Source organism: Dermochelys coriacea, chromosome 6 (genome assembly GCF_009764565.3).
Source record: "Dermochelys coriacea isolate rDerCor1 chromosome 6, rDerCor1.pri.v4, whole genome shotgun sequence".
In the NCBI taxonomy this organism is placed as follows: Eukaryota; Metazoa; Chordata; order Testudines; family Dermochelyidae; genus Dermochelys; species Dermochelys coriacea.
Window position 1 is genome coordinate 118,650,514 of NC_050073.1, and position 22,115 is coordinate 118,672,628.

The window sequence follows — 22,115 nt, forward strand, 5'->3', positions numbered from 1 at the left end:
GTGATAATCTAATCTGGCCTCCTGCATAACGCAAGCCATATCTCTTCCCTCAAAATAATTCCTAGAGCAGATCTTTTAGAAAAATATCCCATCTTGATTTAAAAATTGTCAGTGATGGAGAATCTATGACCCTTGGTAAATTGCTCCAATGGCTTATTACTCTCATTATTAAAAATTTACATCTTATTTCCCATCTGAATTTGTCTACCTATCTTCCAGCCACTGGATCATGTTAGACCTTTCTCTGCTAGACTGAAGAACCCATTATTAAATATTTTTTCCCCATGTAGGTACTTATAGACTGTGATCAAATCACCCTTTAATCTTCTTTTCATTAAGCTAAATAAATGGAGCTCTTTGAATCTATCACTATAAAGACATTCTTTTCTAATCCTTTAAATCATTCTCATAGCTCTTCTCTGAACCTTCTCCAATTATCAACATCCTTCTTGAATTGTGGGCACCAGAACTGGACACAGGATTCCAGCAGTGGTCACACCAGTGCCAAATACAGAGGTAAAATAACCTCTCTAGTCCTCCTTGGATTCCCCTGTTTATGCATCTCAGGACAATGCTAGTTCTTTTGGCCACAGCATCACACTGGCAAGAAAGAGCTCATGTTCAGCTGATTATCCACTATGACCCCTCCAAATCCTTTTCATAGTCACCGCTTCCCAGGATACAGTCCCACATCCTGTAAGCATGGCCTAGATTCTTTGATCCTAGATATATACATTTACATTTAGCTGCATCAAAATGCATATTGTTTGCTTGTGCCCAGTCTACCAAGCAACCCAGCTCACCCTGAATTAGTGATCTGTACTCTATTATTTACCATTGCTCTAATTTTTGTGTCCTCTGCAACCCATCAGTGACAATTTTGTATTTTCTTCCAGGTCATTGATAAAAATATTCACTAGCATGGAGGCAAGCACTGGTCCCTGGGGGACCCCACTGGAAATGCACCTGCTCAATGACGATTCCCCATTTACAGTTACATTTTGAGACCAATCAATTAGCCAGTTTTTGATTCATTTAATAGGTGCCAGGTTAATTTTATATAGGTTTTTTGGTAAAAATGTTGTGTGGTACCAAGTTAGCTGCTTTACAGAAGTCTGAGGCTACGTCTACACCTAAAACACTACAGAAGCACAGCTTCAGCTGTGTGACGGCAGTGATTCAGTGTAGACAGTACAGGGATGGCAGGGGTTCTCCCCGAGAGGTGGTAGCTTGGTCAACACAAAAATTCTTCTGTCAACCTAGCACTGTCTACACCAGGAGTTAGGTGGGGATAGCTACATGTCTCAGGGGTATGAATTTTTCACACCCGAGACACAGTTATGCCAATGCGCATTTTTAGTGTAGATGAGCCCTAAGTATATTACATCAACACTATTAGCTTTATCAACTAAATTTGTAATCTTCTCAAAAAAGGTATCAAGTTAGATTGAGTGGATGTATTTTCTATAACCCCATGTTGATTTGCATTAATTATATTATCTTTCTTTAGTTCTTCATTAATCAAATCTTGTATCAGCCACTCCATCATCTTGCCTGAGATCAACGTCAGGCTGACAGACCTATAATTACCCAGCTCATCCTGTTTACCCTTTTTAGACACTGGCACAACGTTTGCTTTCTCCCAGTCTTATAGAACTTCCTCAGTCCTACAAGATTTATTGAAAATCAACATTAATGGTAAAGCAAGTGCCTCACCCAGCTCTTTTAGAACTCTTGGATGCAAATTATCTGGACCTTCTGACTTAAAATGTCTAACTTTTATAGCTTCTCTGTTTAACATCCTCCAGAGATACTAGTGGAATGGAAAGAGTGTTATTGTCACTGTATGCTGAGTCTATATAATCTTTTCCCCCAAACACAGAACAAATATTTATTGAACACTTCTGCCTTTTCCGCATTATCAGTGATAAGTCTACCATATCAGTCTAGTAATGGACAAATACCATTGTCAGGATTCCTTTTATTCCTAATATATTTTTAAAACTCCTTGTTTTCCTTAGTTCTGCTGGCCATAGATTTCTCCTTGTGTCCCTTGACTTCCCCTATCTATTTTCTACAATTCCTAACTTCTGATTTATATTCTTTACCATCAACTTCCCCTTTCTTCCCTCAACCACCGAGGCCCTTGTGTCTCTTCTCTACTTTCCCATCCCCCTTCCCTATGGAAGGAGCACTTGAGTTACCTCCCAACCTCCCCTTAAAGTGGAAACTTTAAATATTTGCTCTTAACAAGTTGATGCTGATTTGGTTAAATTCAAGTTCATGCTGACTGGTCAAGGTTTTCCATGAGTTCAAAATGGCACGGACAGCATCTGTCTCTCCCAGCCCCACATCTACTCTTTGCAGTGCTCAACTCCACAGAGCGATCACAGAAGGACTTCCAAAGAGATAAAAGGAGAAGTGGGAATATATCACAGAGCTGGCACTTTATAAATCCTGCAGAGCAATTCAACTAGATTCCACACTCACAGAAAAAGAGGGCAGCTTTGGGCACAGAGCCTTTCCTAGACAAGGTGAAGGCTATAAGAACCTTACGATGTGCATTTTGATTTCAAACCTAAGAAATCTGCTGCTGAATCAAATCCCCAAATTTTTGAAAATAATATTTTTATCTAGACAAAGGAAGCCTACAATCCAGTAACTTGTTCTCCAAATATCACAGCTGGTTGGAAAATGGGGGCTAGGTGGGGAACAGGATATGAGAAGAGAAGTGACTGAAATTGACAAAAATATAAAAAAATATGTTCCCCCTGCCTTTTTATTTTTTTTTTGTACTTTATTTCTAAATGTCTGACTTTGAAAACTTAATAGCTCTTTAATTGTCTGAAAAATGGAAAACATTTGCAAAAATAAACATTTTTTTGCATACCCCAAAGCAGAGATCTGAAGAGACAATTTCATGGAGAACAGCAGCATTTTACCAAGAAATAAAAAGCTCTCTTCTACTTGATCATCACAATCCAAAAGTTGAAGTTTTACATTCCAGTAAATATCAGAACATTTCAACCTAGTTTAAGAGAAGATTTGTTTCACTGAGAATATATAGTGGGCTTTAAGCTTGGTCTTACTATGGAGTATAATGCAGAGGCATATTTATATTCAATGCATTATACATACCCCATTTCTTGTCTTATATATGAAACTGTCGAATTGTTTTCTTCATGATGGTCCAGAGATTGAAATGAAAATGGAAGATTTGGCAATCAAGCAGAAGGCATAAGGTGAAAAGCTTCCCTTTTTAGCACTTCCCTGTCCTGGTTATTTAATATAACATGGCACTTTTCTCTCTCCAAGGGAATGCTGGGTACATACAACCAAATGAAAGGGCTGTGAACACTTGCAGAAAATTTCTTTGACTGCTGTTTGTAGGTTGTTTCAGTGTCTCAAGTGATGCTAGTCCAGTTAACTAGCTCCAGCAAGCTAGCTTCACAGCTGCAAAGATGCAACTCTTTGCCAACCAGGGATTTCAGATTCAATTCTGAATTTATCACAACACATTTAACTGATTGAAGCTGAAGCAATAAGACATGGCTGCAGAATGAATTTAACTATCTAGCAAGGGCACCTGCCACCAAGAAATTAAGTGTCTTACTTCTATCTATAAATGCAATTTATTCATCAAAATTCAGACTCACACATATCCTAGGCGTTACTGACATGGCTATCACACTTAGCAGCCAGCCCAGAGGCTCCAAATGAGTCCAATTCCATCCTACATAAAATATGCTATATATTAAGATTTAGAAAACATTAACTTCTACAGTTTAATTTAAAACCACATTTGCTGCAACACTGTATAATAAATGGAAGCTTTAGGCCCTGATCTTGGAAGCTACTCTAAGCAGGTTGGAGTACTCGATCTCGCGTCCCACCGATTTCAGTTGAGATCTGTGCAGGCACAGAAAGCAGCTTTCAGGATGGGGCCCTTTATTTGTCCTAGGGATGCATAACTTTCTTTTAATATAAATATTAGCTCTTACAGTTCAAGCACTATAATTCAAAGCAATGTGCTTAACGTAGCATTTACCCACATTCTGAAATGACGGAGACCATTCCCATCACATACACCAAGCTCATGGAGTCTTTTGAACACTGAGGGCCTGATTCTTATTTTCACTAAAGGCCCTTTAACTCTGTTCCTATCGTCTTGGAGAGACACATGAACTGGCAATAGAGAGCATATGATTAGCTTCCTGCTAGAAATAGCCTGAAAAAAATTGCTTGTACATGGACAGAATGTGGACCTGGGTGCAGATCTGGCAACTCTCCGTGGAGTTATATTTGAAATGAATTCATGTGGCTGTGTTTTCAAGAGCGAGGGCATTTTATCATGATGTTAGCATACAACATTGGTCACTCAAATCATACCTTCTTTGGCAATGTTGATAATAACCACCTTAGCTTTGCATAAAATAATCTTACCTTAGCAAAGCCATTACCGTGTTCTCCTTAAAATTCCTTCTCAAGCTTCACCTCTACTAACATGGCCATGGCAGACTACCAAATGATAATAGATATGAAGTTGACTCATTATCTCTTGTTCATTTGTATCTTAATGTGGGGAAAAAATGGAAAAAAGTTACTTTGAAGATGCCAAGTTGTACATCTAGCAAATATATACAATTTTGTATTCCTATCACCGTCCCCTCCTCTGCTGGTGCTCTGTATCAACCTGTTTCATCTTGTCCCTCTTTAAAATTTAAATAGCACGTTAAAAAACGGGTCCAAATGTGTCACAAATGTGTCTGTTGTCCTTTTTGGGTATCAAACTTTTTCCACCAGGTCTACAGCTGGAAGCAAGTTTTTACTAATATTTTGACCCTTTTTCCCAGCCAAAATGTGAATTTTTGACAAAAAGTCCCATCAAAATTTCAATTTTTTAAACCAGCTCTAGTTGTAAAACTCTTTGAAGTAAGAGCTGTCTTTGTTTGATGCTTGTAAAGCACTTCAGACATGGGGCCCCTGGACACTACACCAATATAAACTACAAGACTCGTAAAGCCCAGTCTAGTTAAGCCAGTTAGTGACCTATCTCCATCTGCCGGAGATTGGAGATCATCTAAGCAGAATCCATCAGACAAACCCCATTAGTGGGGATGGTGGAAAGAGGGTAGGAGTAACAAGAGTTTTATTATTTTTCCTGTCATTATGTGACAGGAGGACTAATAGCTATGTCTAGGGAGGAATAGAGGGGTGATAGAGAAACCACCTACGATAAAAGCTTAGACAATTGGGGAATGGGATGCAATGCACTTCCCAAGGTGATCTATAAGAGTTGTTTTATGGTTTACATACATTCCCCATGGAACGTCCACAGGAATACAAAACTTTGAAGCCACTCCAATTTTTGGTAGACGGGAGGGAGTACTAAGTTCTCCTCTGAAAGAGTAAAGGCAAACTCATTAATACATTTTTGAAGTAGTAAAAACTACTTGAGTTAGTTTAACATCTCACTTTTCACAAGCACTAAGAAGGCTGGCTACAGCTAGAGCCAGGCTTTGGGTAAAGCTAAACTGTACCAAAGCCTCTCAACCCTCGTGTGCAATTACTTGTATAACTTATGGGCCCCTCAAGAGACTGTTAGTATGGTAATACTGTATTTGGCACAATTATGAGGTAACTGTATGATGTGGGCAAAGGAAAATTAGGGGCGTGATCCTGCTAACCCTTACTCAGTGAGTAACCACACACAAGCTGTGAAAAGGGTTTTCTGGGCACTAGGATAAGGCCACTTTCTAAATTACTCACTGATATAACCTCCCAGTTCTCATGAGGTAAAAGGCTACTATCAACCCCCATACTTCTAAGAGTTTCTAAGCATATCATGCATATAGCTTTTTTCTACCACATTTAGGCACCTGTAGCATAACCAGCAGGTGGAGAAATCTTAGATTGTCTGCTGACAATCAAGCCAGCAGAAATTTGTTAAAACTTATTGTTGAGTTGAAATGTAAAGAAAAAGAAGCAAAATCTGTTATTAGTTATGCCTTCACAATTCCTGCAGACTCAGTGCATTAAGTAAACATATTTTTTACTTGTACATGAAAGAAAAAAAACTTTCTAACTACAATAGTAGTTAATCTCTGGAACAGACTTCCAAGGGAGGATGTGGAATCCCCACTGCTGGAGGTTTCGAAAAACAGGTTGGACAAATACCAGTCAGGGATGATTTAGATTTACTTAGTCCTGCATCAGTTCACGGGTCTGGCCCCAAATTTCTATGATTCTACTATACCAAATGGTATCTTAGCCAGGTAGAATGATGGATTGCTGATCAGCATTCAGTGATACAGGTTTAAGGAACACAGCAGACACAACTTATCAATTCATAGCAGTACAGAATACTTATGTCTTGGACTGGCTGCACCAGGGTTCAATAACAGTAGAAACAACCATCACATCTTACCTGTGACATCTGTTAGACATGGAGTTGTTCCCTCGAGAAAAGAGCCGTAGGAAGGACTCAAAGGGAAGAAAATTGCATGACTATCCCTGAATTTCCTGGAACCACACCAGGGAAGGGGGGCACTACTGAATTTGGAGGCACACTCCTTTCCAACCTCCCAGATCTCAGAGAAACCCCATCACACCCCAATCCTGACAGAGAGGGGGAAGCCATCCTGAAGGAACAGTCGGAGCTCTACTGAATTTCCTCTCCAAGGCATAGCTCCATACTACATTGCCATTAGCTGGATCCTCATGCAGTGACTAGGGCTCCAAGTGTATAGCTACTCTCCAATCGGAGGATTGTATATATATATATATATATATATATATATATATATATATATAAAAAAACACACACACACACACACACACACACACAGAGAGAAACCATCACTGTAAAAATCTAAGGACTGTACATGTACATTAGATCTGTCTAGCAAAGCTCATAGGGGTCTTGTGCTCTTCTTCCTTGCCCATTTCATTGTGGAAATATTGTTGCATAGCATGGAATAGCTATATTGTTGCATAGCATGCTCTACCCCAAAGACCACTATCTCTCTTACTCCACTATCTGATTCTCCAGCCTGCCAGAGCTCCATCCAGGTAGGGCCACTGCCTAAAATATCTACATTCTCATAGATTTGGTCTAATCTGGTTTCCTGTTTAAACATAGGCCATATACTTTCACCCAGTTACCCCTACACTGAGCCCAACACCACAGAGCAGGCACGGCAAAAACTGTGCCACAAAGACGACAATTCTTTGTCTTCCATTCAGAAATTCAGAGATCTGCATGCTCAAAGGGAGAAAGAATTTCTACTTCCTCACCCAAGCCTTTGGACAGGTAGGAAGGCATTTCCTCCATTATTTATAGCTCAGCTACTACAGCACTATAAGTTTAGGGAAACTAAAGACTCCCAAACAAGATAATCTGTATTAGAATTATGTAGGTTAAGTTACCATAATATACTTCTTAAAAGCATTCTATTCGTAAAAATATTTGCCAGAGTACTGAAAGCTATCTTCTGCTACAGCCCTGAAAGAGTCATTTCCCAAAGTCATAGGTTGAAAATCCAGTGCTATTGGATCTTTCCAAACCTATTTTAGCCTACATATATTAACTGTATGTATTCCTGCTGTGACTATTGCAGTACCAAACAAGAAAACAAAATTTAAATCCACATCTTGCCCAGAATTCAAGAGGTTGCTGAGGAACACAGGCAGTAGCAACGCTCTAGGCCAGTTTCTGCCACACTGCTTTACCACATGATACACCAAAAGAACTGAAAAATTCAGTGCACACTGGTGTTCCTTGTGCTGGAAAAAGTTTTCCATTTACACACCATATTTTCTAGCAGCAGAATACTCCATTAGGAAAGATTACCACCATTAGGACCACAAAAACATTGTGTGTGCAATATTCTTCAAAGCTGCTTTGTTCTGCTCTATTTTGTTTTGGTGACTGACATTCTCATAACCCCAATAGGACTGAATCTAGCTGGAAGACAGCCTGGAGTAATGAGAGCCAATAAAATGTCAGCTGATCAGTAATTCAAAATGTAAACAAGTTAATCTCAGTTGTGCTGTACACCTTTTACAAACATAAGGCCAAATCCTGCAAGTTACTTATATGGCCAGACTTTAAAAAGGTGTTTACATCCTTTGGTGCCTAGTGCTATTCAAAAGTGCTTAAATGCCTAATTTCCACTGAAGTCAATGGGAGTTACGCACTTTTGAAAATGCACCTAGTGGGAGTTTGGTGCCTTGGCACTTCTGAAAATACAACAAGGTGCTAATCTTTGTGTTTAGGCACCTAAATACCTTTAACAATCCAGCCCTCAGTGCCCTTGAACAGGCTATTGATGGCCCTGAACTCCTGTTTATTTCAATAGGAGTCAACTGCCCATATTATCTCACGGGACACCTTGGCACCTTGCAGGGTCAGGCTCACAGGTTGCCTGTCTACACTAAATGATGCATAAGGAAAACAATCACATATTTTAGTCCAGCCACAGAAATGAAATAATATTCAACATGATTCTGAACTAGATTTGGAAATCAAAAATATATAGCTGTGTATGAAGGCGTCAGGAGTACAGTTTTCACTTACTAATATTTCTCCATCCTCTGTGAGACAGTAAAAACCACAACACAATTATGTACGTTTTTACTGGCAATAAAAAAATAAATCAAACTAGAACATTAAAACGTGCATTTAAAAGGAAATGCATAAACAACTTAACCATATTTTATTTGACTGCATCTTATTTAGACAGCTTGCACATTCCATAACCTCACTGGTTCTTGTTCTTGTAGCCAAAGGATAAAAGGACAGAAGAACATAATCCACTCAAAACAGCAGTCCAATATTTTGAGATACACTTGATATTTTTTAGCTACCCACCTGATCCCCGAACTCCAATATAATTTATGGTCGCATTTCTACAAAACCTGAAAACCTTGTAACTTAGCACTCAGTTTTAGTGATGTCTTGTGGTGCACCGAAACTGGGATGCGCTATGCAATGCCAATTAGATTAGTGGTGAACCTGATAGTCATAACTTTTTTTCCTTTTTAAGCATTGTAATGCACACATCTCTGACATGTCAGCCAATAGTAATATTTTAGGCAATATAAAGTTAAACATAAAAGTGACTTAATACCAACTCCTTAGTTTAGATTTGTCAATGCAAAAAGGGGCAGGGAGCATGTCTTGGCAACAAAGACAAAGAACCCCAAGAAACCCTGATTATGCCTTTTTTTTTTTTTTTTGGCTAGATTCTATTTGAAGTACTATTTGAACTGTTTTCATGTTAGTGATAGTCTCACCTTGTTGCAAATTCAGGACATCCCACCCTATGCAACAAAGTGAGACTATACCAATTTTTTTTTTTAATACCAACATGTACAGCTTCAGTATCTTCTGTAGTGAACTCTGTGTGATACAGTGGCAATATTAGACTATTGTAGACAGCACTCTTTTAAAAGAAAGTTGCCCCCATTTTGCTCAGCATTCTAAAAGTTTGCATGGTGAGAACCACTTCTTGCCACGGCTAGACGGAATTGTATTTGAATTTTGCTCAAAAGTGGTATTTGTGCAACAACCTGTATGAGCTATTGTAAGCTAGGTTCTAATCTGCTTTTAATATTTAAACAGTAGGTGTTTTCAGATTTGACCAGCAAAGGACTTCTCTTCTGCTGTTTTTTAAACAATGAAGCAAGACAGACTGGTTTGCAATTTCCAACACTGGATCCCCTACATAGTCTCCAACAGTTGGTAACAGGACATGAAGTATCTCCTCTCTGGATCATTAGTGCCAAATGAACCAAAGTAGTTACCATTTGATAGGATACCAAAACACCTATGGGAAATAAGTTTGTGGGGAAGGTTCAATTTCCAGTGGACTGAAGTCCATATCACTGAAATCTTAACTAAAATTGGCACCTACTGACAGTATATTCACGAGAGGCCAAGCAATGATTGATTAAGCAGAGTCAACAATATTCTTATCCCTAGAAGTTTTGAATTAGAACAAGCATGAATTACATTACAGGGCAGTATAGTGGAAACATGTACTGCAACTGACCACACTATACCTGTTCTGTAAATAAGAGTCTTCAGTTTACATTGATTCTGGCACTGTTTTAGAGGATTAATTTCATTTTAGAAATGGAAAAAGTGAAAAGCACAAATGGTGTCCACAAGCAGAGAACTTCCAAGTGCCAATTTTAATTTAAAAAACAAACAAACAAACCACACTTTATTTTCAAATACAATTCACAATTTGTACATGGTGAGAAATGCCTGTCACCATGCGAACGTTTGTCTGTGCAAAATAAGGCTGGCTTTCGTTTAAATCCAGTTTTCCTGCAAGGGGATCTTTTTCAAACTTACAGGAGGTAGGGTTTTTAAATGTACAGTAATTATAACAATTAAAAAACATGACTAACCAAACCCTAAAAACACAGTGTAATAAGGCAAATCTGAAGATTACACTCAGTACAGACGAGCAGACTCGTTGAGAGTTCATCCTTTTTTTCCATGGGTTGCCTAGGTTCTTCCACTTATATAAATAAACCAATGTCACCTTTTTTCAAGATGAAATACAATCCATTTATAAATTTGGTCATATATCACATTGATCAATCAGGAGAGCATAAACACAGCATTACTGCTGAACAAGTTGATGGCTTAGGGCAAGACCTATGTATCCCATTTAAAAAAGGGAAGTCCCTTCCCTGCTACATTTATTTTAAAGGGGAAAGGGGGGGGAAGAACCCCCCCCCAATAATTTAGCTCAAATAAGTTTTGAGAAGATGAGAGCAGCTAAAAATGGATACAATACACCTTGACATTTATTTCAAAGATCGAGAACTGAAGATTGAAGCATTTTAGAACACTGAAGCAAAGCAATCTGAATCCAAATCAAAGTGAAAAAATTGTTCTAATTTAAAATAGCTGTTTTTCAGAGCTTCTAGAGATAATTTTGATTAAATAAAATCATACCAATTTACATTAATTTTCTATATATTTTTAAAAATCCCTCTTTTAAAGAAAAAGTGCATCCAAAACCAGCAGCAATTTACTGGCAACATCAGGTTCTTTTTTTAGCAGCTACTCAAGGTTTTTCAAAATAGCTTAACACTTCTTGCTATAAGAAAAGAAGGGCTTTCCAAACCCTTTTCTGGGAGAAGTATCCAAATTATAAAAATCTGAAATAATTTATTATCAAATTCAGAATTTAAATAAAAGCAGAAGTTTGCTTGCAAAGACAATTGAAAAAGTAAAAGAAAAAAGCATGCACTCAAAAATTAGAGGTGAAGACAAATATACTTATCTATACAGGCACTGGCAGACGCAATTTAATTGTTACTGTTACTCATTGTAACACACACCCCACCCTACAATACATTTTTTTCATTCACTAACCACTGAGGTACCAATATTTAAGAATGGAAAATTCAATATTGAAAATAAAACCTAAAATTGAAGCCTTTTTCCAGAAAACTATGGCAAGTTTTGTATGAAATGTTAGTATACTTATAGAATTTTACAATCTATATTGGCTTTTTTCTGGAACCAAGCATTGCGTTCCACATACAGTTTCTTTGATCAAGTGTTCACTATGTATGTAATACAGTCAGTAGACTTGCAAATGAATGAACATATCTTGGCTATCAACTGGCACATCTTGCTGGTACCAAAAGAACTTGAAGTTTGGAACAATCTGTTTTAATTCAGAACAAATGCGCCATGCCAAAGTGCAACAAATATGTGCGACACTCAATGAGACACTGACAGATAAGAGCTGCATGGAAATTACTAAGTCCACCTGCAAAGCAATTCTGTACAAATTGCATTGCATGCAAAGGACAACTCTGTGTTGTTGGGAAGTCAGTTGATTGATGTGATGGTTTCTTTTAACGCAGCCACAGTTTAAGACGCAGTGCATCAACTCCATTTAAATAGTATCTGAACAGCCTCTTATCTCGCACAAAACCAAGATTTTCATAAAGTTTCAAAGCAGACTTGTTTGTGATCTCTGTTTCCAAGACAACCTTTAAAGACAATGAAAAAAATAAGTCAATTTTGAGAAGAGTTGCATTGTTTCAGAAAAATTATTTACACAGCTATCTGTTCGGTTTTAAAACTCTTCTAGATTAATAGACTAATGTGTACCCATAAACAATTTGTTTTTAGCTTTTTTTCTGTTCATTAATTGTCCAAATGGAACCCAATTTTAAAAAATGTGGTAGTTACTCAACATCAATTAAAGTTTTGTGCAATCAAATTTCATCTATTTGCTGTATTGCTTCAATCAAGTATTTGATATTTGGAATTTATTATTCAAATTGAATGGCTAGGGACCTAAGTCACATGGTACCTTTTCAGTTCTTTCAATGAATGCTCTAACCTTTGTAAACTAATTACACTTTGCCCCAAACAAGTTTAAGCTACGTGATTAAATAGATTTGGCAACAGATCCAAGTTTAGCTTTCCATGAACATTTGTTAGAAGAAATATTTACATGAACATTTTTTGTGTACAGAAAAAGTGCAAACTCAAATCAAAATGACAATGAGCTGTAGCTCACAAAAGCTTATGCTCAAATAAATGTGTTAGCCTCTAAGGTGCCACAAGTACTCCTTTTCTTTTTTCAAATCAAAATGAAATTCTAGGCAGATCCTGGACCCCTCAAATGGCTGCTTTCTGCTATATTGAGAATTTGAAAGCGGAAGGCAGCTTGGATGAAAGTGATCATGGAATGGTAGGAGGGAAAGCAGCAAAATAAAGAAAATGGATTTCAAGAGTGCAGACTTAGCAAACTCAGGGAGTTGGTAGGTAAGATCCCATGGGAAGCAAGTCTAAGGGGAAAAACAATTGATGATAGTTGGCAGTTCTTCAAAGAACATTATTAAAGGTCACAAGAGCAAACTATCCCACTGCGTAGGAAAGACAGGCAGTACGGTAAGAGACCACCCTGGCTTAACCAGGAGAAATCTTTAGTGATCTAAAAATCAAAAGAGTCCTACAAAAAGTGGGAACTAGGTCAAATTACAAGGGATGAATATAAACAAATAACACAAGTATGTAGGGACAAAATTACAAAGGCCAAGTCACAAAACGAGATCAAACTAGCTAGAGACATAAAGGGTAACAAGAAAACATTCTAGAATACATTAGAAGCAAGAGGAAGATCAAGGACAGGGTAAGCCCATTACTCAGTGTGGGGTGGGAGAGACAATAACAGAAAATGTGGAAATGGCAGCGGTGCTTAATGATGTCTTTGTTTCAGTTTTCACCAAGAAGGTTGGTGGAGACTGGATGTCTAACATAGTGAATGCCAATGAAAATGAGGTAGGAACAGAGGCTAAAATAGGGAAATAACAAGTTAAAAATTACTTAGACAAGTTAGAGGTCTTCACATCACCAGGGCCTGATTAAATGCATCCTAGAATACTCAAGGAGCTGACTGAGGAGATATCTGAGCCATTAGTGATTATCTTTGAAAAGTCATGGAAGACGGGAGAGATTCCAGAAGACTGGAGAAGGGCAAACAGAATGCCAATCTATAAAAAGGGAAATAAGGACAACCTGGGGAATTACAGACTAGTCAGCTTAACTTCTGTACCCGGAAAGATAATGGAGCAAATAATTAAGCAATCAATTTGAAAACATCTAGAAGATAATAAGGTGATAAGTAACAGTCAGCATGGGTTTGTCAAGAACAAAACTCATCTAACTGACCAGATAGCTTTCTTTGACAGGATAACAAGCCTCGTGGATAGGAGGAAGTGGTAGACGTGGTATATCTTGACTTTAGTAAAGCTTTTGATACTGTCTCGCATAACCTCATCATAAACAAACTAGGGAAATGCAACTAAAACGGAGCTACTCTAAGGTGGGTGCATAACTGATTGGTTCCCAGAGAGAAGCTATTAGTGGTTCCGAGTCATGCTGGAAGGGCATAATGAGTGGGGTCCCGCAGGGATCAGTTCTGGGTCTGGTTCTGTTCAATATCTTCATCAATGATTTAGATAACGGCATAGAGAGTACATTTATAAAGTCTGCGGACGATACTAAGCTGGGAGGGATTGCAAGTGCTTTGGAGGATAGGATTATATTTCAAAATGATCTAGACAAATTGGAGAAATTGTCTAAAGTCCTTATTGAATTTCATCCGATTTACAAATGCAAAGTACTCCACTTAGGAAGGAACTCGCCTTTTATGATGAGATTACTGGTTCTGTGGATGAAGGGAAAGCAGTGGATGTATTGTTTCTTGACTTTAGCAAAGCTTTTGACACGGTCTCCCACAGCATTCTTGTCAGCAAGTTAAGGAAGTATGGGCTGGATGAATGCACTATAAGGTGGGTAGAAAGCTGGCTAGATTGTCGGGCTCAACGGGTAGTGATCAATGGCTCCATGTCTAGTTGGCAGCCGGTGTCAAGTGGAGTGCCCCAGGGGTCGGTCCTGGGGCCCGTTTTGTTCAATATCTTCATAAATGATCTGGAGGATGGTGTGGATTGCACTCTCAGCAAATTTGCGGATGATACTAAACTGGGAGGAGTGGTAGATACGCTGGAGGGGAGGGATAGGATACAGAAGGACCTAGACAAATTGGAGGATTGGGCCAAAAGAAATCTAATGAGGTTCAATAAGGATAAGTGCAGGGTCCTGCACTTAGGATGGAAGAATCCAATGCACCGCTACAGACTAGGGACCGAATGGCTCGGCAGCAGTTCTGCGGAAAAGGACCTAGGGGTGACAGTGGACGAGAAGCTGGATATGAGTCAGCAGTGTGCCCTTGTTGCCAAGAAGGCCAATGGCATTTTGGGATGTATAAGTAGGGGCATAGCGAGCAGATCGAGGGACGTGATCGTTCCCCTCTATTCGACACTGGTGAGGCCTCATCTGGAGTACTGTGTCCAGTTTTGGGCCCCACACTACAGGAAGGATGTGGATAAATTGGAAAGAGTACAACGAAGGGCAACGAAAATGATTAGGGGTCTAGAGCACATGACTTATGAGGAGAGGCTGAGGGAGCTGGGATTGTTTAGTCTGCAGAAGAGAAGAATGAGGGGGGATTTGATAGCTGCTTTCAACTACCTGAAAGGGGGTTTCAAAGAGGATGGCTCTAGACTGTTCTCAATGGTAGCAGATGACAGAACGAGGAGTAATGGTCTCAAGTTGCAATGGGGGAGGTTTAGATTGGATATTAGGAAAAACTTTTTCACTAAGAGGGTGGTGAAACACTGGAATGCGTTACCAAGGGAGGTGGTAGAATCTCCTTCCTTAGAGGTTTTTAAGGTCAGGCTTGACAAAGCCCTGGCTGGGATGATTTAACTGGGACTTGGTCCTGCTTTGAGCAGGGGGTTGGACTAGATGACCTTCTGGGGTCCCTTCCAACCCTGATATTCTATGATTCTATGATTCTATGAACAATCAGTTGCACATGTACAAAATGGGAAATGACAGTCTAGGAAGGAATACTGCGAAAAGAAATCTGGGGGTCATAGTGGACCACTAGCTAAATATCAGTCAACAGTATAACACTGTTGGGGGGAAAAAAAAAAAGCGAACACCATTCTGGGATGTATTAGCAGGAGTGTTGTAAGCAAAGACACAAGAAGTAATTCTTCCGCTCTACTCCCTATTGATTAGGCCTCAACTGGATTATTGTGTCCAGTTCTGGGCGCCACATTTCAGAAAGATGCGGACAAACTGGAGAAAGTCCAGAGAAGAGCAACAAAAATGATTAAAGGTCTAAAAAACATGACTTATTAGGGAAGATTAAATAAATTAGGTTTGTTCAGTCTGGAAAAGAGAAGACTGAGAGGGGACGTGATAATTTTCAAGTACGTAAAAGGTCGTTGCAAGGAGGAGGGAGAAAAATTGTTCTTCTTAATCTCCGAGGATTAGGACAAGAAGCAATGGGCTTAAATTGCAGCAAGGGAGGTTTAGGTTGGACATTAGGAAAAACTTCCTAACTGTCAGGGTGGTTAAACACTGGAATAAATTGCCTAAAGAGGTTGTAGAATCTATATCATTGGAGATTTTTAAGAGCAGGTTAAACAAACACGTCAGGGATGGTCTAAATAATAATACTTAGTCCTGTCATAAGTGCAGGGGACTGTACTAGATGAGCTCTCAAGCTCCCTTCCAGTCCTGTGATTCTATATAGGGAAATTCCTGAGTGGCACGCAGTTTGCCCTACACACTCCCAGCTAGTTCTGGCATTGGTTCAGCATGGAGAGCCGCTTTTTTCTATTCCCTTGTGCTCTGGCAATTGCTGGATGTGGAAAGGCCCCCTTGGAAGTATGTCAGCCATGTATAACTTACAGCAAACCTGAGCCTGGCCTAAGTTACACTGAGAACCAAATTAGCCCCAGACACGGGGGAGTACAAAGGTGTCATAAAATCAGTGTTGGTTCCACTCTTCATCCCCTTTTTTCAGCTGCACTGAGCAGAGCTCTGGCACATCAGAGAATCTAATCTAAATTTGTAAATACACACACATTTTCACAATATTCAACCAAAACTCAAGCAGATCTTATTTTAACACTAAAAATGGTCTCTGTATGCACAAGAACACACAATACTTGCCCATCAAAATGAAAATGACAAGCTCTTCAGACTACAGATTAATCCATGCTCAAGTGAATTTACATATTAAATACAAAAAAAGCATTTAATACTATAATTATGTGCATGGTATAGAGACCACTGAATTAAAGCAACATTTTGCATAATATTTGCAGCAAACTATAAATCAGCTCTCTTGTTGATGCTCAAGAAAGAGCTTCTAACTCTGTCAAACTGTAGCATTTCACATCCACTTTGCAAAGGTACAAATGGCTACACAAAATACAAGACAATGGAAAAGAAAATGTGCTCACCATGAACTCTGAATACATATAATAAACCGCAATACATATCCATTACATTTACAAGTTTGACTAATGGCCAAATCTGAAATATCTCTGATCACATATTCCAGCCATTCATCCCCCCTTAATCTTCCCACAAATTAACCATGTCCTGGGATAGGCACAGTACGAAAATTAAAAGGAAGAGAAGGCTAAAATAATTCATTTTTTTAAATAAGCAAAGACAAAAAGTGATATAAAATAAAAAAAAAAATATATCCAGGGTGATTAAAACATGGTGGTCAGTTTACTGTATCTGTATTTGTGAGATATGTTAATTCAATGCTAAGCCTCCTGGGAAGAATTCGACATTGAGTTTCTGGTTTTCAATACACCTTGTTACTTCGCTGGAATCATTATCGAGCCTTCTGACTGGGCTCATTAGTACTACCATATTAATTTGAATTGATTAAATAAACAATGACTCAATCACGTACTGAAATAGTAGTAACTTACAACTAAAGAATCAATGCTTATTTTCTACTTAATTACAATTAAAAGCCTTAAATTGTTTCTGAGCTCAGATTAAAACAAAGCATTATAGAGGTCAGGAAATATGACCCACATAAGTAACACTGAGCAGGAAGCCCCTTGTCATTTGAACTTTGTTGACCAACAACATTCATTCTCACTGAAGTTTAGCAATTTGGTGGAGTACTACAACATGCCCTGTGTCCAGTTTCAACTTTGCATATTCATGCTGACTTGCAAGCAATGCCAAAGGCTGCCAACCACACCTGCAAGTCACTTATTTAAGAGTGATTAAATGTCGAAATTCAGGTTTGCTGGAATCCCAATACTTCAGTTCTCCATTCTCCAAGACACAATGAAACAGACAATACTGAAGTACACTTGTTTACATCACACCATAAGAAGGGATAGATAGCGTCATACAAAGTGAAAAATTACTGAAAAATTAAATAAGGCAGCGAGCTCTGATTTAAAGAATGCTGGCATTTTCAGGAAGAAGAAGAAAAACAAAAAGACCGACTTCTGATGCTCTACAAAGCAACAGCAGCTCTATCTAGGTTCTTTTATAACACCCATCACCATGGAATCTGAGGCGATAAGTATTTTGTCCCCATTTTACAGATGGGAAAACTGAAGGAGAAAGATTAAATAATTAGAGTACAGCAAATTACTGGTTCATCCAAGAAAAGAATGCTGGCCTCGTTACTCCTAGCCAGTGCCTTGGCCACTGGACCATGTCATCTCATTACTGTTGATACTTACAATTTAGAAGGCTAGTGTAATCTAGTGTAATTTTAACCTTCAATTAAGTATAAAATTGATCAAATATACTGCTGGAAAAAGTTTAAGATTAAACTCTGAACAGACAAGATATATGTACTTTGCAGACAAGAATGTCCTAAGTCACCCCGCTTGAATAAACAATATGCAAGTGATACTGAAACGTATCTCTGTACATAATCAAGAAGCCCAATTACATTCTCTTGGTTGTTTTTGTTCATGCTTTATTTGGTTTGGAGGGGTGTGGTTGTGCAAAGACTTGTCCCATTCCTGCATTCAGTTTCAAATGCAAGACAGTGTGTTCAGTATTCCCACTCACTTCTGTCCTAGAGCATTTCCTACAACCAATTTGCTTTCGATGTACAAGTATGCCTGTTAATTCTTTTAATAACCCAGAATCATCATCTCTTCTGTCCACCTGCATGAGTCCTGACCAGCTCAATCAATAGAACAGTATTTTCTATAGACACAAAGTTTCTGAAGAAAAACCATATTTCCTATGAATAATCTGAAATATTTCATGATACCATACATCATCCTTTACAACATATACATTAAAAAAGCCACATTACGATGCAATATTTCATGTAACCAGATTCCTGGACTCTCGAGTTTTGCTGACTTAAAGTTGTGATCCCAGTTAGATAAGCAAAGTGTCACACTTTATTGTTTAGTAGGTGTATTTATGATGCTAAAGACCAACCTAGCTGATAATAGCATTCATGGTGACTTTCAACTGTGGAATGTTATCCGTTTCAGTGAGGCTGCTTGTGAAAAGCTGCAATTCCTTTTCACATTTTGTATAAGCAATTTTCTTTCCTAACTTTCAGAAAAATTGTGAGAATATTAAATATTTTTAGCATGTACTGCCAATTTATTTTGATTAGTTAGCAGTTATACAGTGCTATGAAGATGTAAGACACTGTGCAAGTACGAAATGTTATACTTAGATTACTATGAAAGATTATACATTAATGAACAATCCATTTTTCCTTTAAAGAATCAAATTCCCTCAAGAAGGGAAAACAAATCTACAGGATGGCCCTAAATGCTGCAATTTTTCAGCCAGATCTGCTTTAAGGGGAGTTTTCAAACAAAAAGTGGTTAAGTGGCCAACTCCCATTGAAAGTCATTGAAAATATCCTCCTAAGATATTTTACTAATGAAATGCTTATAACACCTAAGAAGTTGAGTATTCATGAAATCAAAAAGACAGACATATTTGGCTTTTTATCAAACCACTGAGTTTTCACTTTTAGCGGAGTTTGGGGCTATGCAAATAAAGTCACAGTAATTCATGTAATTATGTATTTCAGAGGCATAGCTTTTAAAATGGTTTCTGATAGACCACATTTTCTACATATTGCTCTCAGATCATGTCAATAAATTATGCTAATTTACCATTATCTACTATAAACTTTGCCTCATTTAGTACCCCAAAATTTTTAGTCCACAATCTTGAATGATCATCATCAAAATTCACTATCATTAAGTATCTCAGAAAACCATAATGTCAAAAATTACATTAGTGAAATTTAGGGATTTGGCAGATTGTTAAATTTACACACATGGACACTTATTTAAAGTAATCTTTTGCTAACGGTACATTCTTCAGACTTAAATTTTACCTATAACTCAAAATGGCCTTTTGACCAAAGTATGTTAAGCACACAGTGCCTTAGGCCATGTCTACACTTACTGGAAATCAACGCTGCTGTGATCAATGCAGTAGGGGGCAATTTAGCAGGTCTGATGAAGACCTGCTAAATCGCCAGCAGCGCACTCTCCAGTCTATTGCACTGGAACGAGAAGAGTAAGGTAAGTCCACGGGAGAGCGTCTCCCGTTGACGCAGCACAGTGTAGACACTGTGGTAAGTCGACCTAAGCTACGTCGACTCCAGTTACATTATTCATGTAGCTGGAGTAGCGTAATTAGGTCGACTTACCGCAGTATAGCATAACTTAGGTTGACTTACCGCAGTAGTCAAGGCCCCAGATATCCGATTCTGCCTTGGGACTTTGTATGTTTGCCTAGTTTGTTACCACCAGCAAACAAAACAGAGATGAAATTTTTTACAGCTACCATTATGCTGTTGCAGCAAACTTTCAAACACCACAAATGGGCATCACCATATATTTTAGGTACTAATGTACATCACAGTTCACCTACTGTTCCCTAAGATCTACCCCTTGCTCTTCAATACTTTGAAAAGTATTGTACAAGCTTGTCAGATTACTTGCACGAGTATTACTGGGAACATGGTACTTTTGTCACCTTTGTTCCAAGGTAAGATTTACAGGTAAAGTTTCAAAAGATGCATCTAAATATGTTTTAAGTGGGTGAACAAACAGGCACTTGGGAAAAACTGATGTGTGCACATGGGACAACATGCTCATTTTTCAAGCACACTTTTGAACAAAAATAAGATTTTTTACATTTTTCTCCCTTACTGTTCACTGTATTCTGAGTAGCAGCAGTGAAACTGAACACTATCTTGTTAATTTCTCTCTGCCACTGATTGGAAAAAAACTAATAGCAGCAGACATACTGCAGCAATCTATAGGCTCAGGAAGACAAACTGTAATGCTGCATCATTTCATACTTGCTTGGCTATGTACCAATCATAAGTACTAGAAACTTAAATAAGAATTAAAAAAACTTAAATTTTGCAGAAATGGGTGATAATGGCTTCCTCGCTCATCAGGGGAAGCTTCCCACTCTCCAGTGATGAGCAGGTCTGTGGATTTTTCCAATTCTTGTCATGAGCGAAAACTTTTCTGAAATATATTAGGAGGTTCAAGTAGCCAAAGTTGTTATTGTTGCATCACAAGCATCTGGAGGAAGTCACCTACGCCCAGACTTAGTGCCAAGGAAAAGAAAAAATATCAAGACATATTTGCTATATTACTGTAGATAGTTTATATATGTTAATATCTCATAATAATGAATCACAGTGAAGCCTAGAATGTAGCACATTTAATGGGACAGTTTGAAAAGTATATAAACGACCTAACATGGAAAATTATTAATACAGCAGAGGGGCATAACATTTAAATGAAAAATGAAATGGCAGGGTCTATGTGTTGAGGAACTTGTAGTCCACATTAGATTTTACACAGTGAGAAATAAAAACAAACAATAAGGGATGTGGGACAAGGAACACAAAGATTACAACAGGAAAAACTCATGAGATGTACTTAATATTATGTGTGTGTCTTATTAGTTCCTCTCATTTAAAAAAAATAAATCATTGATTAGTGAAGAAGGATGGTTAGGGCACTAGTCTGTGACTCAGAAGATCATGTTACTACTCCCTGCTGTGCTACAAATTTCCTGTGTGACCTTGGGCAAGCTGCTTCACCTATCTGGGTCTCAGGTCCCCATCTAGAAAATGGAGATAATTGCACTTCCTTAGATCACAAGGCTGTTGTGACAAATACATTAAAGATTGAGAGGTGCTTAGATACTATGGTAATGGGGGAAATATTCCTATTTATCTGTAAATGGTGATCAAATTCAAGGCCAAACTGGAGATCAGCAATGGAAGACTGATAAAAATGAGGAAGTACTGAAGAGGTATTTGAACAAGTAAAGGGATGTATAGTGACAGGACCAGGACGTAGATTTCAAGAATAGGAGATGACATGGGACAAGATATGGAGCTGAAAAGGAAATGGAGAGTTATCAAGCTTCATTATGTTGCCAGAGCATAAAAGTCATAAGTAGGTAAATGCACATGCAGTTAGAGTAGAGCTCTGAAGGGCCCTGGGGAGGAGAGTTTGAATGAGCTATGGAACAAAATCTGAAGACCACTGAAGGAGGAAGTAGAGGTAAGAGCTGTGGGGGAGGACAAATATTTCAGCAGAAGCACGAGTTATAATTGAGAGGCACAATCCCAGAAATGGGAGGGCCAGAGGAAGAGGATGCAGTAATTGAGGTGAGAGGTGACCATGGCATAGTCCAA

General features: G+C 38.4%; 1 protein-coding gene across 6 annotated transcripts in view; it reads right to left on the reverse strand.

The window, feature by feature from the left end:
- The window catches only part of NAA30 (N-alpha-acetyltransferase 30, NatC catalytic subunit), a 67,643-nt gene that overhangs the window by 32,401 nt on the left and 13,127 nt on the right, over positions 1-22,115 (reverse strand). For 2 of the 6 annotated variants that reach the window (XM_038406870.2, XM_038406871.2), the window contains one exon: positions 8,695-12,027. The exons of 1 other annotated variant lie outside the window; for it this stretch is intronic. In XM_038406870.2, the coding sequence (XP_038262798.1) occupies positions 11,890-12,027 (138 nt within the window). In that variant the 3' untranslated portion in view covers positions 8,695-11,889. Of the gene's footprint in view, positions 1-8,694; positions 12,028-20,814; positions 21,011-22,115 lie in introns of those variants that run through there. 3 more of the 6 variants (XM_043515965.1, XR_006281891.1, XM_043515967.1) reach the window with 3 other exon arrangements.